The 24,253-nt window shown below is 40.1% G+C and overlaps 2 protein-coding genes across 2 annotated transcripts in view; both read left to right on the top strand.

The window, feature by feature from the left end:
• The window catches only part of CNEP1R1 (CTD nuclear envelope phosphatase 1 regulatory subunit 1), a 9,340-nt gene extending 7,043 nt beyond the window's left edge, over positions 1-2,297 (top strand). The window contains exons 7-8 of the transcript XR_014229007.1: positions 8-172; positions 2,164-2,297. The gene's annotated coding sequence lies outside the window, so the exon portion shown is untranslated. The remainder of the gene's footprint in view (positions 1-7; positions 173-2,163) is intronic.
• On the top strand, positions 558-24,253 carry HEATR3 (HEAT repeat containing 3; the record flags this gene model as incomplete). Its single annotated transcript, XM_082319888.1, has 15 exons — positions 558-677; positions 2,164-2,336; positions 3,132-3,219; positions 4,170-4,282; positions 6,093-6,202; positions 6,983-7,123; positions 7,888-8,171; positions 8,889-8,979; positions 12,008-12,165; positions 13,193-13,275; positions 13,534-13,670; positions 16,130-16,218; positions 17,059-17,202; positions 17,304-17,480; positions 18,418-24,253. 15 exons carry the CDS (start codon positions 558-560, stop codon positions 18,535-18,537), a joined length of 2,028 nt encoding a protein of 675 aa, XP_082176014.1. The 3' UTR covers positions 18,538-24,253.

Here is a 24,253-nt window from a genome sequence, read left to right as displayed (position 1 = left end):
AATACAGATCTCAAATGAACACAGAAGAGCTTCAGAAGCTTGTAGCTGAAGTCCGTAGCTTTCACACCGGAGCAGCATTTCCTATGTTTGAGGTGGTTCTTGCAATCTAAGATACTGACACCCGAGAGAAAGTCCTTCCAGTTTTCCATCCTACAGGTCAATCCTGCCTTCTGTAAGTGCCGTTAGAGGAAATCGTTGCATTCAACGCTTACCTCGTTTGAGTTTTTGACCTGGGGAAACATGCAGAGCAGACACGCTGCCCTGGGACAGACGGAAGGACAGGGCTGATGGCTGGGTTGCAGGGCTGCCGGGGCGAGGTGCGCCCGGGCACGGAAGGCGTTTCGCTGGTGTTGCGCGGTGTGCGCAGCTGGCGGCGGCGCCTCGCTGTCCCTGCCGTCGGACGGCGCGTCCGCGGCGGCGCGGGGGGCGCAGGGCCGCTGCGGGGCGGCGGCCGGGCAGCCGCCGGGGCGCGGGGCGGGCCCGGGCCCGGGGCCGCGCCTGCGCGGGGCCGCACACGTGGGTGCGCCGGCGCCGAGCGGCGCGGCGGCCGCGGAGCCATGGGGAAGAGCCGGGCGCGGCGGTTCCGCAGGGCCCCCTTCTCCCCCGCCGGCCCCGAGCAGCGCCGCGGCGGGGAGGGCGTCCCCGAGGAAGAGCCGGCCGCGGAGCTGCTGGAGAAGGTGCGGGCGAGAAGCGGGGGCGGCCGCCGGCGGGGCGAGGGGGAGGGTGGGCGGGCTTGGCTTGGCGCGACCCCCGCTCGGAACCGGGAGAGCGGGGCAGCCCCGGCCCGGCCCGGCCTGCCGGGGGCTGTGCCCGCCGCTGCGGGTGGGGGTGGGCCGAGGTCTCGGCCCTCCCCGGCGGTGGCGGGCGAGGGACCGGGTGCGGTGCCGCCCGCCCGCCCTCGGGCGAGGGAAGGAGCCGTGGAGCCGTGCGGGGCGTCCCCCGCCGCCCGTCCCTCCTGCCGCCGCCCCGTCGCTTCTCCGGCGTCACGGCTGCGCCCGCCGGCGGCTCGGCAGGGAGGGGCGGCGGCGGCCCTGCCCCGGGCGGGCCGGCGGCTGCTGCCGCGCTCCCCTCGGCCCCGGGCCCGGCGCCCTGTCCGGGCTCTCGTTCTCCTTCCTGACCGGTCCGGAGGGGCTGGGGCTGCGGCGGGGGCAGGGCGGGAGGCGGCTCTGTGCCCCGCGTCCCGGGAGGGCCCTGAAGCAGTTCTCGCAGTGCTTGGGTTCAGCCTGCCCGACTGGAGAGTTTTCCTACAGGTAGTCAGAACGATGTGTCCAAGATCCACACGGAAGAAATAACTGATAGGAAATGCTGAAAAAGGCTGGGTTTGCCCACTTGCTAGTTTGGGTTTAAGTATTACAGATTAAAACTAGTTTAAACCTCTTCCCGCGCATGTGACTTTAGAATCAGAAGTAAAAGTCTGTTTTCCTTTAAGTAAATAAATCCCCTTTGTTCATGTCACCTAACTGAACTCATTGAACAAATCGCTGCTTGATTATTCTTCTGGACTAACTTATTTAGTCATTAAAAAAAAGGGGGAGAGTAAAAAAAAATGCACAGGTGAGGATGAACTGAGAGACCTCTATCAGTTTCAGTGAGGCAAGATCTGATGTACCACTCTTTTCTACTCTGCTCTTCAGCAGATGTTTATCTTTTCTGTTAGGTTTTCAATGAACTCCATGACCTTCCAGGAGAGGCACTTCTGCTGTTTTATTATTTTTATGGTTTGCAATTCTTACATCTCACCTAAACCTCTGTTACAGCACAAGTCAGTGTCGTCTTGTGGTATGGTGGCATATGTTATGTCTGTTATACTTCCCTGATGGTATTTTTCCCCCCACTTTTGTCCATATTTTTTTAAACATGGTTTTCAAAAGTAGATATGAGACCTCACCAGTGCCAGCTATTGTCAAATCTGTGTCTGAACTACGGCTCTCACGTTAAACACCCAGATAAGCATTTATCTAGTCATATAGTTAACGCACATAACCCAGGGAAAGATTTATAAACTTCCGTGGAAGTTAAAAGCTCTTGATTCCATTCAGGAGCAGTAAAACGAGCTACAGTGCTGGGCCTGCAAATCGAAAGGCAGATCAGTCTTTTCACTCAATAAAAACTTCCAGCTACCTTTTCCCTCACCCCTAATCTGCCCTGTTTGTGTATCCCCAGCTGCAGCATCCAAGTGCTGAAGTGAGAGAGTATGCCTGTGCCAGTATTTCCAAGCTGTTGCAGCAGAAGCATGTAATCCCAGCCTTTCTGCAGAGAGACGTTGTCCGGTGCTTAGGACCGTTGTTGATGGATCACAGTTTAGCTGTTCGCGAGACAGCTGCGGGTGCTCTCCGGTAAGCAATTCTTAATAGTCGGTTAAAATGAGGTACTCCTGGCATGGTAAAGAAAAGAATGGGTTCTTGCTGTTAAAAGCTGTGAACTTGAACGCTAGCCTCTTGCTTCAGTTCCGTTCTGAGTAAGTATGCCTGTGTCGGTCAGAGTCCTCGAGAGAGGGGCTTTTCTTGCTCCGATAGGCTGCCATGAGACTTTAATGTCAGGAACAGGGTTTAAGTTAGTTACTACCGTTTTATCTACTCCCAGTGGAATGCGCTGCTTTCCATCCTTATGTTTAGAAAAAAAATGAACAGTAGTATGAAGAAATACAGAGAACTTGAATGCTGTTAGTATGGCATTTTGTGTCTTGATAATGCTGTAGGAGCGGTGGGTTAGTTACAGAATGCACATAGCTGGCTTTTTGAGAAGCTTGTAAATGTTGAACAGCATCATTTTGAGTTGGTATTCTGTGGTCAGACCCACAGCTTGCTTTATTTGTACAAAAATGTAATGCTAATACTTGCTAACATTCATGTTGTATCTTACACAGAGTAATATATGACAGAAGTAATGTTTTAGTACAGATAAGCTTTCTAGTTATGGTAGAGAAGTAAGTGAAATTTTTTTTTTTTCCCTAACCCCAAAGTTATTCTTTTATGTTAGGAAGGTAGAAGACTACAGTTACTGATGAAGCAGATTGATTTTAAAACAAAAAGTACCATAACCTTTAGAGAAGAATACCAAATGCATGGTTTTTTTTAAAACATTCCTGGAAAGTATTGTATCTGATCCAAAGCATTTATTTTTTTTCCCAGAAATCTGAGTGCTTGCGGAGGATTTGAAGTCTGTGATGACATGGTGACAAAAGACATCATGACACCTCTTGTTGCACTTCTGAAAGAGGTGTGTTTATTTTTATTCTGATTTTAAAACTGATCTAGCCATTAAATTATCCCATTTTCAAAAATAGTTCAAATTTTTGTAGCTATTATCGAGATAAGATATTTGGAAGATCTTTTAAAAGAATGTTTCAGTAGGTTTAATAGTACAAAAATTATTCCAGAGATTTCAAACCACTTGCTTCTGCCTCCTGACCTGCTAACTTGGGTCTGCGGCAAGATGTGCTGCCTAGGTTGATTTTTGCATAAACAGTCTGGAGATTTTGGGTCTGGAACATCAGTCAAGACAAATCTATTCTGTCAGTCGAGATCCAGATTGAACATTTATGTTGCAACATTATTCTAGTGAGGTTTTTTTGGTAAAGGGTTTTGTCTAAATGAAAGCTTGGATTTACAGTTGGATAGTTACTGCTATTGTAGAATAATCTGTACTGAATACCTGTTCTTTGTTTGGTCCAGGTGTTGCAGTGCAGTTTGGAAATTGCATTGAATTCTGTCACCTGCTGTCTTTGTATGAGCAGCCTTGAGCAATACCATCATTTTCTGTATGTTTCTTCCCCATTTTAAAATATGGGTAATAGCATTATTGTAAACCACAGCAAGATATTAGCTGAATTAATCTTTGTGATTAGAAAGAACTGTTGAAAATTGCACACAGACTGTATTAGTACGAAACAGCATTTCAGGTTCTAAAATTGCTAGTATTTCTTTATTAAAAAAATTGCTTCTGAAGACTATTGAATGCAAAGCAAGTACTGTAAGAGAAAAAAAAATATCAACGATTCAATTCCATTGTGGCCCAGTTTTCATAGAGAATAGGAAACTAGTCAGGTTTTCTGGTAGTAAACACTTCATGAGAGATCTCTCCATTCACTCTGCTGCTAATGTTTTAAGTTTTTGCTTTTCTTCTTGGCTGGTTTGTTTCCCAACCCTGCTTCTCTTGTTTGGTTGTAGTGTAGCACTGGACTAGATACTAACCAGCTCTCTCCAAAGAAATGCAGAGAGATGAACAAAAATTATATTGAAGACATAGCCAATGAGGCTATTAATTTGCTGTGGAATGTATGGTAAGTGCTGTGTAAACACTGGCCTTTTAGAAGAGCTGAATTAAATTGTTCCTGAAAAAGAGCATGGTAATTGAGGCAGAAAAGAAATGACTGTCCTTGCATGGGAAGATGTATTCAGTTGCTGATTCTGATTTCTGATTGTGTTGCTCCTACTTGTGCCTTGCTTAATAAATGGCAAGCCCTCATTTGATCTAAAATACAATTTTATCTTCTACCATAAATTACTTTTGTAAGTGAAGGATTCTGAAAGTGCACAAAGTTGGTCATCAGTTTTAGGAGAATGACAAAATCTTTTTTCTATTGGTTGTTCATCCTGAGTTCTGATACTGTTTTCTGAACATGTTCTGTCATAGTCTCCTGTACAGTCTGGGTTGTGGGGTCTTGCATGCAATTCCTGTAGATCCTTACCATGATACGGGAGATGGAGAACATTAAATTCTGATCAGTGGACTCCAGTGCTCTGGGAATATGAGGAGTTTTTGTACTACTTCCTCCCTCTGCAGGTCATCCCAAAAGTTAATATTAAATGTTTGGACAAACTATCCCTTAGTGACTGAGGCATTGATACAAATCTACTTAATTATGTGAGAAAGAATGTGAATTGTTCAATTAGTGGCTTACATTGGAAACATCAGGTGAAGGAAGAGAAATGGCAACACTATTAGTACAGAAATGGCTATGAACATTAAAGTGATACAAACCTCTTTGGAAAGTTCTTGAATTTTGTGTTGTTTCTCTTCGTTTTGTAACAGCTCCACATCATTATACACTTTGGTCCATACAGAATTTTGTTCTCTGCTGTACAGTATTTCAGTGGAGCTGCCTCTATGTCTGTCTGCATGGTATGGCTGCTAGCTTGAGGCCTTATTTGTAAATTTATTTTTTTTTTTTTAGGGATTGGAATCTAGAACAGTACAGAAACTGCTTGCTCAGCACCTTACACAGAATACATGACCCCTCATAATTCTGACTCAACAATGTTTTGTGTTCATTTTTTTTATTGCTTTTGTATACATAAGTGCTTTGGAACAGGAACGATAATCATTAAGTGTGCTATAAATCACTTCTGTATTTTGAACTTTGTGGCAATGACCATTAACTGCTGACTTCATTGCTAATGTTGGTACTGATAAAATTGGGGCTGGCATTGATGCTGAGACATAATATTTTCAAAAGTAAATTTTCGAAGGCTCCTGTAGCTAGTTAGGTTCCATGCTTTTTTAGTTTGAATTTGTTTTGTATCAACGTATTAGTTTAAAAACGGGAATATCTGCGAAAACTTGAAGAAACGCAAATCCCACTGTTAGGTAATTAAAGTAGATGTTGCATTTAGCATTGATTTAGCATGCACTTCTGAATGTTAAGAGCACTCATTTTCTGGAGTAAGCAAATATTGATGTGAGGGGCAACAGCCCGCTCTGTTGTTGGTGGGTTTGTGGATGAAGTCTTCCATGGCTGCAGAAAGCCCTGGGCTGGCTTGTAGCCCGTGGCTGTAAGCTGCCTTTTACACTCTGGGCGGCTCTGTCCACATGAGACTGTACTTAGGCTCCCAAATAAACTCCTGAATACCGTGTGTGAGGAAACAGCTGGCAGAAGCCAGCTTTCCTCAAAGGTGTCCAGAGTATTGCAGCTTCTCTTTCTTCATTTTATATAGAGTTGATCATAACCTCAATAACAAAGGAAAGCTCTTTGACAAACGTGTAATTCTTAAGTAGGTTTTTAAAATGTGAGTGAGTACATGTTACTTAAAATGTTGTTACAGTAATTTTTTCCTGGGAAAAGTGTTTTATTAATCTTTTTTATGCATTAGTGAATGCAACAATACCGCAGTATCCATATTCAATAAAGAAGGATGTCTGGAGGCTGTGTTACATTACATGAAGAAATTTTCCACAAATGTGGATCTGGCTATTTCAGTAGGTAAGTGGTAAAAAGAGAAGATAAGGATTTAAAGATTTTTTTTTTTTCTTACATATTTTCAGTGTTACATATGAACGTAACACTGATGTTGCATCCATTGCGTAATGCACCTGCCTCAGCGTTACTTAAACTTCACACTGAATAGAAGACTTTAAATTCCTTCCTGAACACCACATCATTCAGCAGTTGACATCAGCAACAGCAGTTGTGCTTGTTTTCAGTCCAAAGGAGAATGGTTTATTGGTGCTTACATGGGTGGAAAAATTTTGTGGAAAGAAAGCTTCAGACAGAGGCTATGTTTTTCATTTTGTTTTCTGGTTTTCGTAAGAAAAGGTTTAATTTGTAGAGCAAAGGACATAGTCCATCTAAAAAAAACACCCAAGCAACTCCTGTCACTTTCAACATGTTTTTATTAGTAGTATTGTTATTATAGTCTTATAATGGTCTTACAAGTGTATGTGCTCGCAACATTTTTGGTGTTTTCCCTAGTCAATATACAATGGAGAAATTGGATTTTGAGTAGCTGAAATTAATACGGCTAGTCCCATGTCTGATGTGATACTGTCCTCACCTGTTTCATGTACAGGTTTGCCAGAGAATGTCTTTTAATCTAAAACACAGTCTGTGAAGGACCGCGTCATTACAACAGGATGCTGTATGAAATGTTTTTTTCCTGTGTCTGTTTCATTACTCCAGCTTTCAGGAAGATAATGCTTTCTCATTAGGAGAGTGAAAGCTACTATTGGGTTTGTTAATTATCGTTGTTGTTGTTTGCTGCAGCAAACTGCTTGCAGGCAGTGACGGAAGATAATCCAGATCTTCTTTCTTCATTCAATGCTTCTGCACAACACGTATTGGAAACCGTGATGTTGTGTCCGGAGAGCACAATGAAGCATATCCTTCTGAGAACACTGATAGCAGGTGTGCTGCTCGAGGGCGTTTGCTGCTTTGTGATGGAAAGCACGGCAGGTAGAGGAGGGTGGGAAGGACAGAAGGCGTAGTCTTCCCTGCTGTAGGCTGGACATTCGATCATCAAAGTCTATGGATGGTTCATGAGGTTATTTGTGCCTCTTGGGATTGTGTTTTGAAGTAACCAAATACTTGCAACTAGTTTTAAAACTGTCTTAAATGCTTGATTCTGAATTCAGTACTTGCTCAGTGTGGTAACCCATTTTAACTGTTCATTTGGTTTTCAACAGTGAAATGAGTCAATAATAAGCAGTACAAGAATTGTTTTGATAGGTGTAGGTTTTTACTTCCAATTCTCTACCGTGCATTCTTCTTTCCACCTCAAATGGTCAACCATGGTGATTTTTGATACTAGAGTGTAATAAATTAGTTTAACTTTGAGAATCCTTAGAAAATGGTTCTTATGTGGATTTGTTATCACAGGTAAAAAGTGTCACCAAGACTATTCTGCATAAGTATTCTGTGTATCCTTACATGCTGAAATTTACTTAAGCTTAAGATGTAGGGCATAACATAGTTACTACAGATTAGTATATGAAATGCTAAACAGAAAAAAATACAAGTCTGTAGAGAAAAGACTTGAACATTCGTACTGAAATATAAGCACTGAGTATTTTAAGTAATGGAGGCTGTGTCCTTACAACATACATGGCTATTACAGAGATGGGAATTGAGTATTTTAACAGATTTTTATATTTCAACTATCTCATGTTTAGGCACTATCTGGAATATCAAGGATACCATTCCACCAGGCAGCCTGGGAAGCATGGTTAATGCAATCCTGAAGATTTTTTCAGAATCATTAGCAATAGATGCTGGTGAAACAATTATTCGTATGAATGAAGCTGAAAAAAACAGGTTAAAACTTGCTGCAGAGCCAGAAACTGAGGAAAACATGAGCGATGTTATAGACAACTGTGTTTTGAGTGAAGATGATGACATGGAAGAAATACCAAAAGGAAAAGTCAGAAGAGAAAATGACATTTCAGACCTACTTCCAGTAAGTGTGGCTGGCTGGCTCGCTCTCGGAAAGCTTAGTGCATTTGGCTGAGCATCTGACTGGTCTTGACTGAACGTTAGCCAGAGTAGCTACCTACTAGTGTTACTAACCCTAACTCCCAAATGGCTTGGCTATTTTAGCTAAAACTTCAAAGCTAAGCGTGGAGAATTTCAGCTCAACTTGTTCAAATGTGAGCAAGTTGCGCAGCACATCAGGAAAGCGCATTTCCATTTTTTTCCCCTAGTGGAAGGTATAGGCTTATCTGACACTTCTCCCTGCAGCTACTGCAGGAAGTTCTGATCTCGGCATAAGGTGAGTGAGACTTTTAATGGTTGTAACCATTCAGTTGTGAGTGGAGATGACACAGAGGTTAACGAATGCATTCACTGTTGCATACATGAAACAACATGAAATGAATAACAAATAAATGTTTCTGCTAGGGCTTTATCTAACATTAGGTAATCTTTTCTTTTACAACTTTAGTGCAGGTGGTGTTTCTTAAAGGTAAAATTTGTTCTGAAGCATTCAGCTGAAAGATGATAGGTTTTGTTTGCCTCTTGGTTTTGTTGGAGGCGCCCCCCCCACCTTTTTTTTAATATGGAGGGATGAGAAGAGGAAACGGCTGGATTATATTTTTAACTGACAGCCTGGGTACTTTAAATTGCACTGAAATGTTGTTTTACAAAATTAAATTTGGTTCGTATTTTTCTTTTTTAGTCTGATAAGTGGGAACTGAAAGAAGTGACAGCTTTACTGATGGCTCAGCAGACTGCTCTGGAAATCATTGTTAATATGTGCTGCAGTGAAGGTTTGTAGGAAACTCTTCCATTGCACGTGTTGCGGTGCATTTTTTTTCTGGAATAGGTCATGTTTGGTTTGCTGTTTGGTGATCTTAGCCTTTAAGGGTAAATAGAGTTGTTGTCCCTGATACCCTCATCGAGGGGGCAGATTGGATTGTAATTTCTATTAGTAATTTATGTGTTTTTTTCCTCATTTAAACAGTTTCTGTCACGTATTTTTTGCATGATACTACATGTGCTAATGTTTAAGAACAAACAAAAAAGCACTTGTGCCAAAGAGAGATTTCCTAAAAAGTATTACAGCAAATTCTTTGTTCAGTTAGAGTGTGATCTGAGTCTTCATCTGATACAGTATGGGTGTGAATCCTGTTGCAGGACCAGGGCATCAGTTTTTTTAAAGCAGGTAACTCTTCTAGTTTTGATTTAGTTTTGATACTGCAAGTGTCAAAAGAAGGAAGAGAGATGGCTTTTGCATGCAATCTGGTAGCAATGCAGATATAGGCTGTTCAGAGTTCCACCTTTATGAGCTTTTCTGGAGGAAAAAGAAAGGCTGTTACTCTGGGGGGAGTAGGAGATAGATATTCTCTGTCTTGTATGAGCTCTGATACTCAGTTTTGATACCTTTTCTCCAAATCTTCAGGAAAACAAGCAAATGATTCTGAGATTCTGTTTAAAACAAACAAACAACCCCCCCAAAACTCAAAAAACTCCTCCAAAACCTGAAAATTGTAATTGCTAGTACAGTTCGTGAGCCTGATGCAAAAGTAATTGTGTAGGAGATAACTTTCGAACTAAATCTTTCAGGTTCTAATAAAATCCGCAGTAATACCCAGATATTCCCAATGGTGATTTTTTTTTTCTCTTACAGCGCAAGGAAATTCTGCACCTAGTATGTGAAGCTCATTTCGTAACTGCATTTCTCATCTAATGAGCTGTAATTCATAAGCTCTCCCCTTTAATTGGAAAATCTCTTGTGGATAAGCTGCATATTCTGCCATTCACTCAGTGTAATGTAAGGTTGATTGTGTTGTATTTCACTACACTACTTTACCCATTCATGGGCAGACAGAAACATAGTCTGTAGAAATTAAGAGGAATCCAGAGGCAGCTGTTCATTTAATTTTCAAGTTATTTGAGGACTAAAATAGCTTTAGCCATTATGCTGAGTTCATAGAAACACTCAGCTTGCCACAGAACTGAGGGAAACAACCAGACTGGCAAGAGACGTGTTTACTGAACGCTGGCCGGCGTTTGGAAGAAGCAGAGTGCTCTCCCCTTAATGGGGACATGGGGGGGAATCCAGGAGACTCCAGCATTGCTGTCCAGTCCGTAGCTCGCAGGTTACCAGTGCTAGTTAAGATGGGATTGCCATTGGAAATGCTTCTATATTTCCAAGAACGTTACAAGAAACCTGATCTTGGTTATGGGCTAGTGTTCCAGAATCCGGTTCCTGCTCTGCCTGGTCACTCACTGTGAATGTACAATGACTGTTGTATTTGTTGTTGCTGAACTGCATGGTCAGCTCATATAGTTATCATTTCATTTTCAAAGGAGACTTTTGTTTGCTTTGCTTTGTAAAGATGCAGATGGAATTTTTTTAGAAGAAGCAAGAGACTGACTGAAAGGGGGTTGTCTGCTTTGTTTTCATGCTTGTTGCTGCTGTGGGTTAGTAAAGCATAAAAGACAACCGGTTTCTCATGCAAAGGCTATTAATACTAGCATATTATGGCTGTAGAATTAACTGGATATTGCCATAAGCAAAATAAGATGCCCACGTGATCAAGTTGCCACAGCCTGATGAGTTACTTTGCATCACATAAACAGTAGTCATCACCTTCAAATAAATTCTTAAGCTGCTGCACAGTGCAGGTGAAATGCATTCATTTAGACCTTTCTTGCTGTATTTTAAGTGAATGGATTTACCTTTTGCCACAGAAAAAGTGCGTGGCTGTTACCATAGTTTACTCCAGTACCTGGATCTCCCATGAATCTGTGTTTTCAGATAAAATTACTTGAGGGTGAATACGATATTTTTTCGTCACAGTAGTTAAATATCCTGACCTGTGTACGCAGGCAGGGCTTTCACCTGTCAGTGAAGAGGATCAGTCCAGCCTGGACTTGGGTAAACACCAGTGTCGCACCAGTTAAAATGTAACCAGATTTAAAACAACTTCAGATAAATCAGTGTAAACCCTGTGGATGTAGATATATCAGTTTAAATATAAATGATGGACTTAGCCTGTCAGGCCTTCTCAGGCCAAGTCTGCCTTAAGCCATGGACAGATTATTCACTTGACAGTAGCTGTGGCTGTTGGTAACACTACCTCAACCCCTCTCGCCGTGTCTGCCCTTAGAGATCTGCTAGTAGAGTAAATCATGTAAGTATAAACCTAGTTTAATTTACTTAAAATATGTTGCCTGGAATGGCTAACAGAGATGATCTGGCTTGCTTTGGGCTTGTTTTGCTGTTGTAATTTCCTTTCAACTGGCCTTGCTGTGGAGACTGTAACATCTTCATCCAGCTCAGTTACTGCCTAGTCAGAGGACATCTGTCTGTGGCTTCAGTATTGCCAGGGAAAACAGTTGCCTTTAAACTGATTGCAGTTGGTAAACAAGTTAAGTTAAACCAGTGTATTTGCATGCTTGAATCTACCTCAAAAAGTAAAATGGTACAATCCAAGTTAAAATCCTGGCAAATGCTTTATGAAATGTTTCTTCTATACTTTTTTTGATATCTTTAAGTGAAGCATAGTTAATATTGGAGAATGAAGTACCCCGTATATGAAGAACCTCTCTCATAAGAGTACTTGTTGCCTGAGTGAATATAAAATAAATATTTTTTTAAATAAAACAATTTAAACAAAAGTAGTGCAATATTTAGAACTGTGGCTTAATGGCGCTTGGTTTGTGTGGACTTCATTAGAGCCCAAGAGCTTAAAGACTCGTAAACCGAGAGCTGGAGCCAAGTTTAATTGAGAAGTAGGATACCTATGGCATGAGTGATGTTACATTTACAAGTCTGTCTTCTGTTCTCAGATCCCTCTGATGACGAATGGGAAGAACTCTCCAGCAGTGATGAAAGCGACTTGTTTATGGAAAACTCATACAATGAGGGGGGTGGGCTGTTAATGTCACCCCTGTGCCTCTCTGATGAGGTTAACTCCGCGTTTCTGAACAACCTCATTCCAAAGAAGGTATTGTCTTTATTTTATTTCCAACACACGGTAGAGTCTTTCCCTTGTGCCTGATTTGTATCCCAGGTTAGGCAAAAAAATTATCCCAATCCATCTGGAGAAAAGGCATATTTTTTTAAATGAGTTTAGCTTCACTTTTTTGGCCTAGAGGTGGAGCATCATCACATGAGCTGTCTTGACCTAAGTAATTTCTTCATGTATGTGGGAATAGAAGGTTCATGTGTTTCAGAAACCTTGTGCCTTTTTTTTTTTTTAATTTGGCTTTTACAAAATACAAAGGTTACTCCTTGATTTGGACATGAAAAAGATGATTTGCAAAAACAAAGGAAACTGAGTAGAAGCATGACTGCCAGATTTCCATATTAGCTAAGTGAGTTGGAAGTAATGCATGCAAATGGCATCAGTCAGCACTGAAAAAGTGCGAGTTCCTCTTTCCCCCTGTTTTATACATAGTGTCTGAAGTACAATATTTGACACTTAAAAGAATTCAGATGTTCTTTTTTCAGAGTTTTGCTCGTTCTTATTTGGGGTTGAAAAGATGAAGTTTGTCATTTGAATCAGTTATTATGCTAGTTTAGCAGTGTGGTAGAATTCTGACCCAAGACATCAAGGTGCGAGATAATTCAAGGCTTTTTGTGCTTAATAGCAAGCAGTCTAAGTTTCATGGCAAGGTCTTTTAGATTTGCAGCTATCTGAAAATTCTGTAGTGGAACCTGTAAGAAGAAAGATCTGAATAAAAAACAACAGCAGAGACCTAGAAAATCACCTTTTGTTCAGTACAGTTGCATACTTAAAATATGCTATGCTAAACCCAGTGTATAATTGCACCATTTGAGTGACGGAGGAAGATTCTGGCATTTTTAGCAGGTGAGACACTTGCTACCTGGAAAGGTTTGAAATATGTAGTTTGAAGTATCTGTTTGACATTAAGCTAAAATTTCAGTCTTCTCCCCAAACACACCTAAAAAAAAAGGAGAAAAAAAAAAAAAAAGCTTTATTGCTAAACGTTTCTTTTTCCCCTCCCCAGATTCTTGAAAAAACTGCTTTTCCGAACAGTGTTGCTCTAGACATCTGTATGCACAATCCGTCTTGGAAACCATTAATTAAAAAGTAGGAACTTCATTGTCTCTCTTACTCTTTTTCATGTATGTTCAGTTGTTTTAGAACTCTTAGAAGGATTGTCCATCTTTGGGTTGCTTTTAAGATCTGGACAATGGCAGATCTGATACGTGATTTTGAATAAAGAGATACAAATGTTTGTGTAAACTGCACACTGGATCACAGCCTTATTTAATTCAAGATCCTTCTTTGTATTTCGACGTCTGTTTTCAAAGAGATCTGCTAAGTGCATTTTTTTGTTTGTTTCAGACTGAATGCGGTGCAGTGTAGAGCTTTAACATGTCTTCATAGCATTTTGTTAGTGTCAGATGTGGATTGTCTTGGAGGAGCTTCAGCACTTCAGTCCCTTGCACAGCATCTCTCACAGCTAGTCTTTTCTAAAACGGGTAAGATGTAAAGGGGGCTTGCTGACCTATTTCATATAGATATAAGGTAACCATGTTCATTGTTAAGTTTTAATGCCATTTTATTACTAGCTTTATCCCTTTGGTCTTTCAAAATAAGGATACTGAGTGTTGGAAATGTGCTGACAAAACAGCGTATTCTGATAAGATGTATTTTATCAAAATTGCATCTTGAGCAAGTATGCTGCTAATGCAAGAATATGCTTTACGTCGGTGTGTGTGCACACAGAAAGTTACTAAGTTAGTGGATGAATCCTGCCTTGCTGTGAGACCAGAACTGTTTGCTTGATCATATTTGTGATAACAGCAGTTTTCTATCAATCAGACAAGCCATGAAGAAGACGAGACATTTTCATTTTAAATGTTCAAACTAGCCTAAATAGACATGTGAAAAAAGGGTATCTGGCACAGTCTGTCACATAATTTTTTCTAGGAATCTTGTTATTGCAAAGCTGGTCATTGCAAAAATCTCCAGAATGTACATGCTTATTACAGTAGGAAAGAGAGCAGCCTCCTTGTCTCCAGGATGTGCTTTATGCATATGATTGCATAGCTTTATTGAAAATATATTTGTAATAAGAAAATGTGCAAAGTTTTTATTACTAAATATTAAAGCTGCTTAACTTCCTGTTATGGTGGTGGTTCGATTTCAATGGAGAAGGCAATAAATTTCATTTTTCTAAAAATACTGTTTTAGAATATCAGATGTATCCTGGTAAACACTATAATGTAGCCACTGTAGTTCCTCCAAGGCACGTTATTTCATAGAGATACTGTGAGGGTTTCCCCATAGAGCTGCTAGTATCAGTATCATTGGATGGTCTAGTGTAAATATGCAGCAGTTAGCATTTCCAGCTACCTCCTGTAATCTTATACATCAGATGAGCAGCATTCCAATAATACTGTTGGGCGATTTATGCTATGATCTCTCTCTGTTACTGACACTAGAGAAGCTGAACTGAGATTAAAAAAAAAAAAAAAAAATGGTTCTAAGCTGATGATCTGGTTCCCTGACGGGCTGCTTCATTCAGACTATTTTGATAATCTGTTTTTGTTTTAAGGTCAGTGATGATGGCTTTTCAGAAAATAAGAGACATTCTTAGAGGCTGGAAAAGCCTGCCAATTTTCAAAATTGTCAGAAAACATTTTTCCAAAGACAGATCTGTTGAAGTCTAGCATATGCGTGGCTTTGTCATTTCTTGTCTTGTAGAAGCTTGAGAAGCTCAGTTTTCTTCCCGTCCTTCAAGCGTCTTCATTTGTAGCCACAAATGTGGTGTATGTAGTTCTTACTTGCTGTAGTGTATAGTATGACACTGCATTAATGCTTGAAAATGCATCTGCCTGCAAAACACTTTTTTCTCAATGTCATTAAAAGCATGTGATCAGTCTATGGGAACATTATTACTGCGAGCGTAGTGCTTGAAGAACTAAAATGCAGGAAATGAAAATAAATACGAAGATATATGCAAGGAAGTTCACATAAAATATTTGTCTCCTGCTTGAAGAGCAGGACGTGCAAGATTTCAGGGTATACATGTTATGCTTCGCAATAGTCAGAAAGTTTTAGATGAAACTGGAGAAGTGGCTAGCTGAAGACAGAGGGTGCTAATAAATTAGTTTAACGGCCCATGTCCGTTTTCATCAACATGCTTTTCTTTAATAGTTAAATGCTATGTAATGGAAACTGCCAGACAGAGTTGATAACATACCAACATGTGGTTAGAAGGAATTCTGTGGTTTACAGGGTGAAAAAGCGGCATAAAGATCTAGTTGCTTACATGGGAAAGGAGGAGACACACATGAAGTGGTCAAGAGTGTCTGCATCTGGAGTAGTCCAGAAAATAAGAACACATTAGAGGAGAATAAAAAGCTTCAAGGAATGCAGAACATGCATTGAAGATGATGGCTGGTATTGATGAATTTGTAGTTAACCAAGAATAATGCAGTGTTTGAATTGTACATTTCTGAAAGGTTATTAAACCACAGGAAAACATGCTTTTTATTTGAATTGGAAAGAGTCCAGTGTTCTGGGCGTCTAAAAAGCCAGCTTAGAAGACAGAAGAAAGGAGTTAAAGTACGCAGTCAGCTTCTGTAGTTTCCTCGGTTCCTGTATCATGGCTTCCATGTGATACCAGTTTTCAAGCTTCTCTTCTGACGGCGGTGGTTTTTACCATGCATTATGTCACACAAGTGTCTTAACCAGGGATGTGCCTGACAATGAGGACCAACTGTGGTCTAACCTCCAGATGCAGTTAATACTGAATTCAAACAAATCACTATGGTTACAGCCTACAAAGACCAGTCTCTGAAAATCTAGCTCTTCCTGTTTGTGGTAGTACCTGGAGGAACAATTTAAGGGATTAAGGAATTTGTATTTCCTTGCTTCTTGTATCCTTCATCTTCTTGTTTAACTTTTGGCTCTGGGTTCAATTCTTTGACAGAACTCCCTACAGACACAGAATTCCTGGAAGCCATAACCAGCGCTTTGAGGGCTCTCCTACAAACAATGGCATCAAAGAACATCTCCCAGGTAAAAGCTTTCAAACCCAAATGCTCTGATAGGTTCAAATTCATGTGAGATTGTGCTGGAAAGTTTTTTTGAAACAAAACCATTTAAATGAAGTGCTACTCATTTACTCATACTGCATTTCAGCAACTGTGAACACTGAAAGAATAGATTTAATAGCATTCACTCTTTGCATTTTTCATGGACCTTACAGGAATACTGTTTTTATATATCTCTTCCTTAACATGTAAACAGATGAAAGATATTTCAAAACCAAAATAGCAATAAGCCACAGGTAGTATCTTTAGGAGATGGATATAAAGACCAAGCATTTAGTAAATTAGCACTTAGAAATGTGGATTCTTCATTTCCTGGTGTCATCTAGTTGAAGCTGGTTGTCCTTCTAGAATCTTGGTTGGACATGAATGGGTGAGCTAAATATAGGAATGAAGCATAATAGTTTGTTATACAAGACGTAATACTAGATGGTCTGCTGGTCCTTTCTGGCTTTAAACTGAAAAATGAACGTTGTAATGAGCTGAAAATAGCTATTGAGCTAGGTAAATTTGTGAAAATCCCTTTGGGCTCAGAACTGTTTCCTTCAGTTTCATGACAGCCTTGCTTATGTTCTGGAAGAAACACTCTAAGAAGTTGAAAGGGAGAGTTTAACTGTTTTCTTGCTGATTTCATTTTCAGAATTCATGTAACTTTCATAATAGAGGACTCTCTGTTTCTCTGTTATAAATTTGCCTGTGTTCTGTAAAAGCAAATTATCTAAATGTCATATTTGAGAATTTCCATGAAAATGTAAACCTGTCTGTCTTACTCCCCTTTTTTTTTCCCCCCTTCCCCCTTGCTAAGCAGTGTATGACTTCGGAGCAGCTGTTGGCTTTATGTGAAGCTGGTATTCACAGCAGCAATGCCAGTGTTAGAGTGAACGTAGTGAGCATCCTTGGAATTTCTGGCAGCGTCCTGGCAAAAGGACAAGATACAGCTGAAACACTAAAGGTGAAAAAGCAAACTTTGCATTGCAAGTGTAAAACAGTTTTGATACTTCTTTCAATTTCCTTAAGCATTGCTAGAAAAATCAATTTTTCTCTCTATTTCAGATGATTGGAAAATTTCTTCTTGAGGTTGCTATGAAGGAATCTTCTCTTGTGGTAGCAGGGGAAGCCTTGGATGCACTTTTTGATGTATTTGCAGATGGTAAAGAAGCAGAAAAGGCGGCGGTACAGATCAAGTTGCTTCCAGCACTGAAAGAATTTCAGCCAGTGTTCAAAATGAGGGTAGGCATCAAATGCAGCCAACTCAGGGTCTCAACACGCAATGTGGGTTAAAGCTTTGAGATTTGGGCTGCTAGAAGAGATAATTAAGCAGGAATAACCTTTATAAGATAACCAAAGGAAAAAGAAAACAAATAATTGAATTCCTGCTATTCCACTTCAGAGGAAAGCAAATACACTTACCTTGCAGCTCATGGCACCGTCAAGGTAACAACGCAATGTCTGCATTACACCACGAGCCTTATTGATGTCCAAATCGCTGTATTGTTCTGAAACCCTCGTAAAAAAAAAAAAATAAAAAAATCCTGCAGATGTCTCTGAAGGAGAACAGCTAAATTGGTGGGAGAGAAGTCCCTTCTGAAGTTATATTGACATCTTTTGTTTTTAACTTGCCGTAGCTGCAGGTGGACATTTTTGTTCTGTTGTTGGTTAATTAAAATAGATCATGTATTCTCTATTTTCAAGAATCTCAAGGCCAAAATTCTAAACTGTAGTTTTGAGTACATCCTTGTCTTAAATAGAGAATGACCTTCAATACGTTGTTTTTTTAGTCAAATGAAGGCTGAGGAGTGTCTTTCGTAGTCTTAAAGCTGAGCACTATACACACAAAATACATACGTGACAGTGCTTCGGTTGTTTGGTTAGTTAGATGTGCAAGGTCTTTCATATGAAAAGCTACAGAAAATAAGTGTATGTTTCAGATTTATGAGTGAAATAGCATGCCAACAGTAGCCTAGTTTTAGGCAGGGATGTATTATAGTAAATTGACTCGCAGAAATAATTGCTACCTATGCATGTGCACACGTGAACGTGTCAGAGTTCCCAAAAGGCATGGGTAGCATGCCTTGATAGAAGACATATATACAATTACTGTAAACTTTAGGTGATCTACTAGGAGAAACTTCTCCCTTAGTAAAGCATGTGTTTTTTGGTTTTACAGATGCGAAAAGAAGGCAAAGGACAATATAGTACAGATCAACTGTGTGTTCTTGACAATGTGAAGATGAATTTGAGAAGATTCATTGCATATCAGGAGACACTAGGGAAAACCCCAGCTTGAAACATCGAGGAACTTTAAGGTTTCCCTTACTGAATAATGTTTTCCAAAAATATAACCGTTTTGAACTTCTAAAATTTATTGAGCAGAGCAGTTTTGCTTTCATGTTAATACTGCATTTTTTTATGTTCAGTATTTTTATACCTCTGGGTTGATGCAATATGAAAGTCACATCAATGTAAAAAAACATAGCATACTTTGAAATTAAGTGTTAGTAGTGATAAGAATGTGCTCTTGCAGTCCTGAGGTCTGTACGTAGCACCACTGTCATTGTTCAGAAATCCTCACGTATACTGGTGGAAAACTATAATTGCATGAAAAAGTAATTCAGAGAATGTTCTCGGTTATGTGCCAGATCAAGAAAAAAATTTTAAAAGCTCAAGATATTTTTCAGGGAATCGAGCAGCGGCAGAATTTTTGCGATTTGCTCTTACGTATTTCTAGAATTGCACAGGCACTTATGGCAAGCTTCCCAAGAGAAGTGTGTGACAAGTGTGTAGATTACTGTCAGCACTTGGATCTGTTACTTCGTGAGGTTTATCGAAAACTGTTTCAGATTAATTTATGATAAATTCAGTATGATAGGTTTTTGCCGTGGATATCAGTGTAAGAGGATCCTATGCTTATATGCAGCTCCCTGTTTTTACTTTATTGTGATTGGTATTTCTGAAAATCAAGTCTCCTGATTTACTTTATTCCTTGTAATTCTACATCAGGATGAATTTGAATTTGGGGAAGTAGTAAACCTAATGAAAAGTATTTTTTATACTGAGGTATTATCTAAAGTAACTTTATAATTGCTTAAAATATCTTTTTCAGATATTTGTGATAGAGATTTTTAAGCTGTAAAATACAGAAATTATTTTCAAAAAATGTCAATGATTCATGAAGATTGTATGTGAACTTCCATATATCAAAAGCTTTGGTTTTGTGTCTGTGAATGAGATCCTCTCATACACATTTTTTTTTTAAGGAAAAAAACCCACAACCAAACACGAAAGCGTCTTGTTATGCTGGTTTTTGAAATGGCAGGTTTTTTCCCCCCCTCTTCTCTTAACATGCTGCCTTAGCACAGGCATCTAGTTTTTGGCAAAGTTTTGCCCATGGTGTTAGGCATGGAATTACAAAGACCAAATTTGCTCAGTTTGTTAGAGTTCAGTCTCTTAGGTTGGAAAGGAGGCTCAGGAACTGACTGGATAACTTGCAAATGACTGACTTTATGAAATCCTGACATACGGTATTTTGCCAAATGCAAGAGAAATTGAAGAAAGAGTTTAAGCAGCTGTACTGCCTGGAAGTCCTGTTATTGCTATTACTTTACAGGAGTTGGATGAAAGGTGTTGATGTGATGCGATGCCTGCTAATCAAATGACTGAGTGAGAGTGTGGGATCAGGAAGGCTCAAGGGCCATTGAGTCTGGGCTGGAGAAGTCCAGGAGAAGTCCTGAGGGGCATGGAACGGTTGAAAGGTTATCCTGGGATTTGGCAGGGGCAGGCAGTGAAGAGGGCTGGAGTGTAACAGCTGAGGAAGGAGTAGCTAGGTGGATTACGGCAGATGACTGCACAGCGTGTGGATTTTAATCCCGATGTTAGTTATACTTGCTGTACACTGAGGATAGTATAATATTAGCCTGATAAAAGGCATTAATATTTGTTTGGAGCACTTAAAAGGACTTTCACGGAGAAAGTCCTGCTCTCATTTTCTGGGTGCTACATTGAATTGCAGGATGATCTAGATTGGAAAGGATCTCTGGAGGTCTCTTAGTCCAGTCCCCTGCTCAAAGCAGGACTTAATTTGGAGTCAGATAGGTTGTGCTAGGCCTTGAGCATCTCCAAGAATGGAAATCCCACTACTCTGGACAGCCTTTTCCAGTGCTTGACTGCCCTTGCTGTGAACACTTTTTTTTTTTTTCCTTTTCCCCTTGTACCTAGTAGGATTTCCCCCTGCTGCAAAACGTGCCCCTCGTCCTTTGACTGCACACCACCAAGAAGAACCTGCTTCCGTCTCGTCTAACAGCCCCCATTTAGTAGTTGAAAACAACAATTATATTCCCCTCTTCTCCGGGCCGAATAAACCCAGCTCCTTCAGCCCATTCTTGTATATCGTGTGCTCTAGCCCTCTAACCATCTTGGTGGCCTTCTGCTTGACCTGCCCTACTGTGTCGTATGCTGGGGGGCCCAAAACTGGACACAGTATTCCAGATGTGATCTCATGAGTGCTGAACAGAGGGAAGTAATTGGTTTTCTTGACCTGCTGGCCATGCTCCTGCTGATGCAGCCCGTTATTTGTTAGCCTTCATCACTGCAAGGGTGCACTGCTGACTTCTCCTCAACTTACTGTCCACCAGGACCCTTAGGTCCTTCTCTACAAAGCTGCTCTTTTGTCATTCAGTCTAGAGCCTGCTCTGTTTTATAGGATTACTCTGTCCCAAGTGTAGGACACTGCATTTTACATCAAGTGTAGCAGTCAGAATCTTGTTCCTGGGGACTGTTAGGACAATAAAGTATGTTATTTTTTGTTTAGGGATTTTTTTTTTTTTTTTAGGTTACTAATGAGAAGGAACATTTCATCTTCAAATATGAATCTGAAAGTTGCAGATAAATATATAGAAGATAGGGCATCCACTAGAAAACCTGGTTTTCTTAATATAATCTATCAGACCCTGTTTTTTTCCTTCAAGTGAAAAGACAGACTGTCATTTAGATCTTAAACTATTCCAGCAGTAGGAATGCATGGACTTTGGTTTTTTTTCTTTTTTTGCTATGCAGTAATCAGTTGAATGTCTTTAAAAAAATCATTTGTATCATAAGAAGATAGGTGCATAGTATGAACCATATCACTTGCAGAAGTATATGATTTTTAGTGCTTAAAATACTTCTATCTTCTGGTACACATGCCATTTCTAATAGCTGAAAGAGAAATAAGGACATGCGAAGGCATTTTGGTTTCTTGTGAGTTTGTCCTAAAACTCTTAACATACAGAAACTAAATCCCTTCACTTTTGTTTCATCTGAGGAGCCTGGAGCACTTTAGTGGGCCTGTTTGGCTGAGGGCATGAAACACTGGCAAGCTGGCAGCTCTGTCTCCAGCTCACCAGATATGTTTGGGTTGATAAGAGGGGTAAGCTGTAGCTCTTGGGAGGTGTTTCTGTTGTTTTGTTAACCTCATCGCTAATATTAATGAAGCTTTTACATGTGATTTCCTAACATCCCATGTTGTAAGGTCTTTGCCAAAGTCTATTGCCCTTACCAGTGGCCCACAGCAAAATGGAGCCCTTGTCTTCCTTTGGGGTTTCTATGATATTATAGTTATCTAATAATCATTAGCCAACTATGTATTTTGATGTCTGTACTCTTATTTCTCTGAATGAGAAAATCTTACTCTGTCACCTGCCTAGCTACCAGTTTAGTTTAACTTGCTCTTGGTGTCTAATGGAGGGCTTGTGACTGAATGAGAGGTAATAATTTCATATGTTAATTTAGAGAGCATGTTCTGCTTGTAAGAGACAAGATAGAAGTTAATAGGAAAAGCATGGAAGACTTTTGAAGACTTTTGTCTATGGAAGACAAGGCAAGTTATCGGTGATTTAAAGAAGCGTCAGATTGGGGCCCAAAACTAGAAGAGATTTTTAAGTAGAGAAGAGCTAAGCTGTAGGATTGGGACATAAAAGTTGTTGTGACACAGTTAAGGAAAATTAAGGCAGCAGCAGAAGTGATGATATGGTGTAAATTAAATGTTTTGGGGGCTCTTTTGGCACTTGTTTATTTAAGTAGGTTTAGGGTAAGCTTGTGACAAAGACAAGATCCTTGACAGCCTACAAAGGCAATGCCAGATCTGGGAGATACTTTGAGGGTGGCAGAAATTGGACTGATCTAGACAGTGTGCAGCAGAAGTAAGTAGATGCTAAATAGATGTAAGTGATCTTCATCAGTTCATATAATCACACAGATAAGACTGGTATCAAAACAGGTATCTGAAACTGAATTTGTTTGCTTATCCTGGTCCCTAAGGCATCATCTGTCTGTGCTTCAACTAAAAAAACTGCAGTCCTTTGAAAGTATGGATTGCTTCTTTATTTGTCTCCCTGTCTGACACCTAGCACAACAGAATCTGGCTCTGGGTTGAGTTTTTATACCAAAATAGGTGCTGAATTTAAGTCGGTCTATGGTATTGCGTAAAGAGTATGAAGAGGGCTGCGCGCTCCTCACCCTGTGCAGAAGCAGTAGGACTGGCGGCATTTGCTGCTGCTTTGGCCTCTCCGCAGCCTGCAAAATGTTGAATCCCCAACTGTGTAGATAAGGAGTCATCATTGCTATGTGGTTTTATTTTTGCTCTCTATGAAAAGAAAGAAGTGGCAAGATTTAAATAAGCATTTGTTGTGAAGTACTTTTTATACATCATGCCTTGACATTCAGAAGATGGCTGTATACCACATTATAGTCAATAGTTTAACTGGGGTTTGTGGTGTGTGTTTAAGGTATTTTTTTTGTACAGTATGGTTTTTTTAAAGAGTGTCCCCTTAGAGGAACAAGAATAACCAGTACTACTTGGCTTGATTTTACGTTTGTATTTTGAGAGAAAATATTAAAAAAAAAAAACAGAGTACAGTAAAATTACAAAATGAAAACCGTGTCAGAGAACGAATTCATTTAAAATCTGTTTGTAGTATTATAAATGAAATGCGTATCTTGTGGAATATTAACGTAAAACACCCAACCAAAAATGCACATAACCTCAAGTTCTGTTTCCTTAGTAATTTTCAGTAAAAGCATTCCCAGAGGACTGGATAAAAACGTCTAGCCTTACATTTACCATTGCAAATTCAAATTCAGGCAATGGTAGTGGTAATTGAGAATAATGGAATTGTTCCTTTCTGGCACAGATGAATTGAGCAAACAATCTAAATATAGTTTGTGCTGGACATACTGTTAAGATATATAACATTAAGATAATTGGCAAAAACTGAAAACTCTGACAGTCACAGCAGATTAAGGAACTTGAAGTTTTTCCACAAGGGCTGAAACATGGTGAGCCTTTCTGTTTGAAGACGCTTTTAACTTGAGTGGTGGGGCTTTTTTGTCTAATTTCCAAATAAATTCAAACCGTTCACTTTTGTACCTTCCAGGAAAAATAGCATACATTTAAATCAATTCACTCTAATTTCATTTTGTTTCCGTATTATTTTCATAAGTTCCTTGTTTCTGTGAGAGGCATTTTGTCAGACATAATTCAGTGACCACATAAAAACATAGGTTGAGACGTGCACACAAAGGATATGGTGTAAGACACAGGTTTTTTTCTTTCAGATCTGGGTGTCAGGAACTCCTTGCATTACTGTTACATTAAGGGCTTAAATCAAAATGCTTGTGAACTGAAATAAGATACCGTTGTAATGATCTGTACGCGGTTAGAATGACTGTGGCTGCTACGTGGTCTCTACAGAACGGAGGGTCCTGATGCAGCCCTGGGGTTGCGAGGCACTGATGTAAATACATATACCACTTTTAAAGATGGATTGGGGTTTCAGTATACCTTCTCTGGTTTTGTGTTCCTTTTTAGACAAAAATCCCGGCGAGGATTCTTTGTTTTCTTTCTCCTCTGACGTGAATTTTTTTGAACTTTTAAGGAAAATTGCATTGGCCTCTTCTCTCCTCCCTGCCCCTTGATGGAGAGGGAAAGGCACTTCCAGAATTTAACTGAACAATGTCTGATTCAGCTA

Source organism: Platalea leucorodia (assembly GCF_965183815.1).
Source record: "Platalea leucorodia genome assembly, chromosome: 8".
Classification (NCBI taxonomy): domain Eukaryota; kingdom Metazoa; phylum Chordata; class Aves; order Pelecaniformes; family Threskiornithidae; genus Platalea; species Platalea leucorodia.
This window is presented reverse-complemented; position numbering and strand designations above follow the sequence as displayed.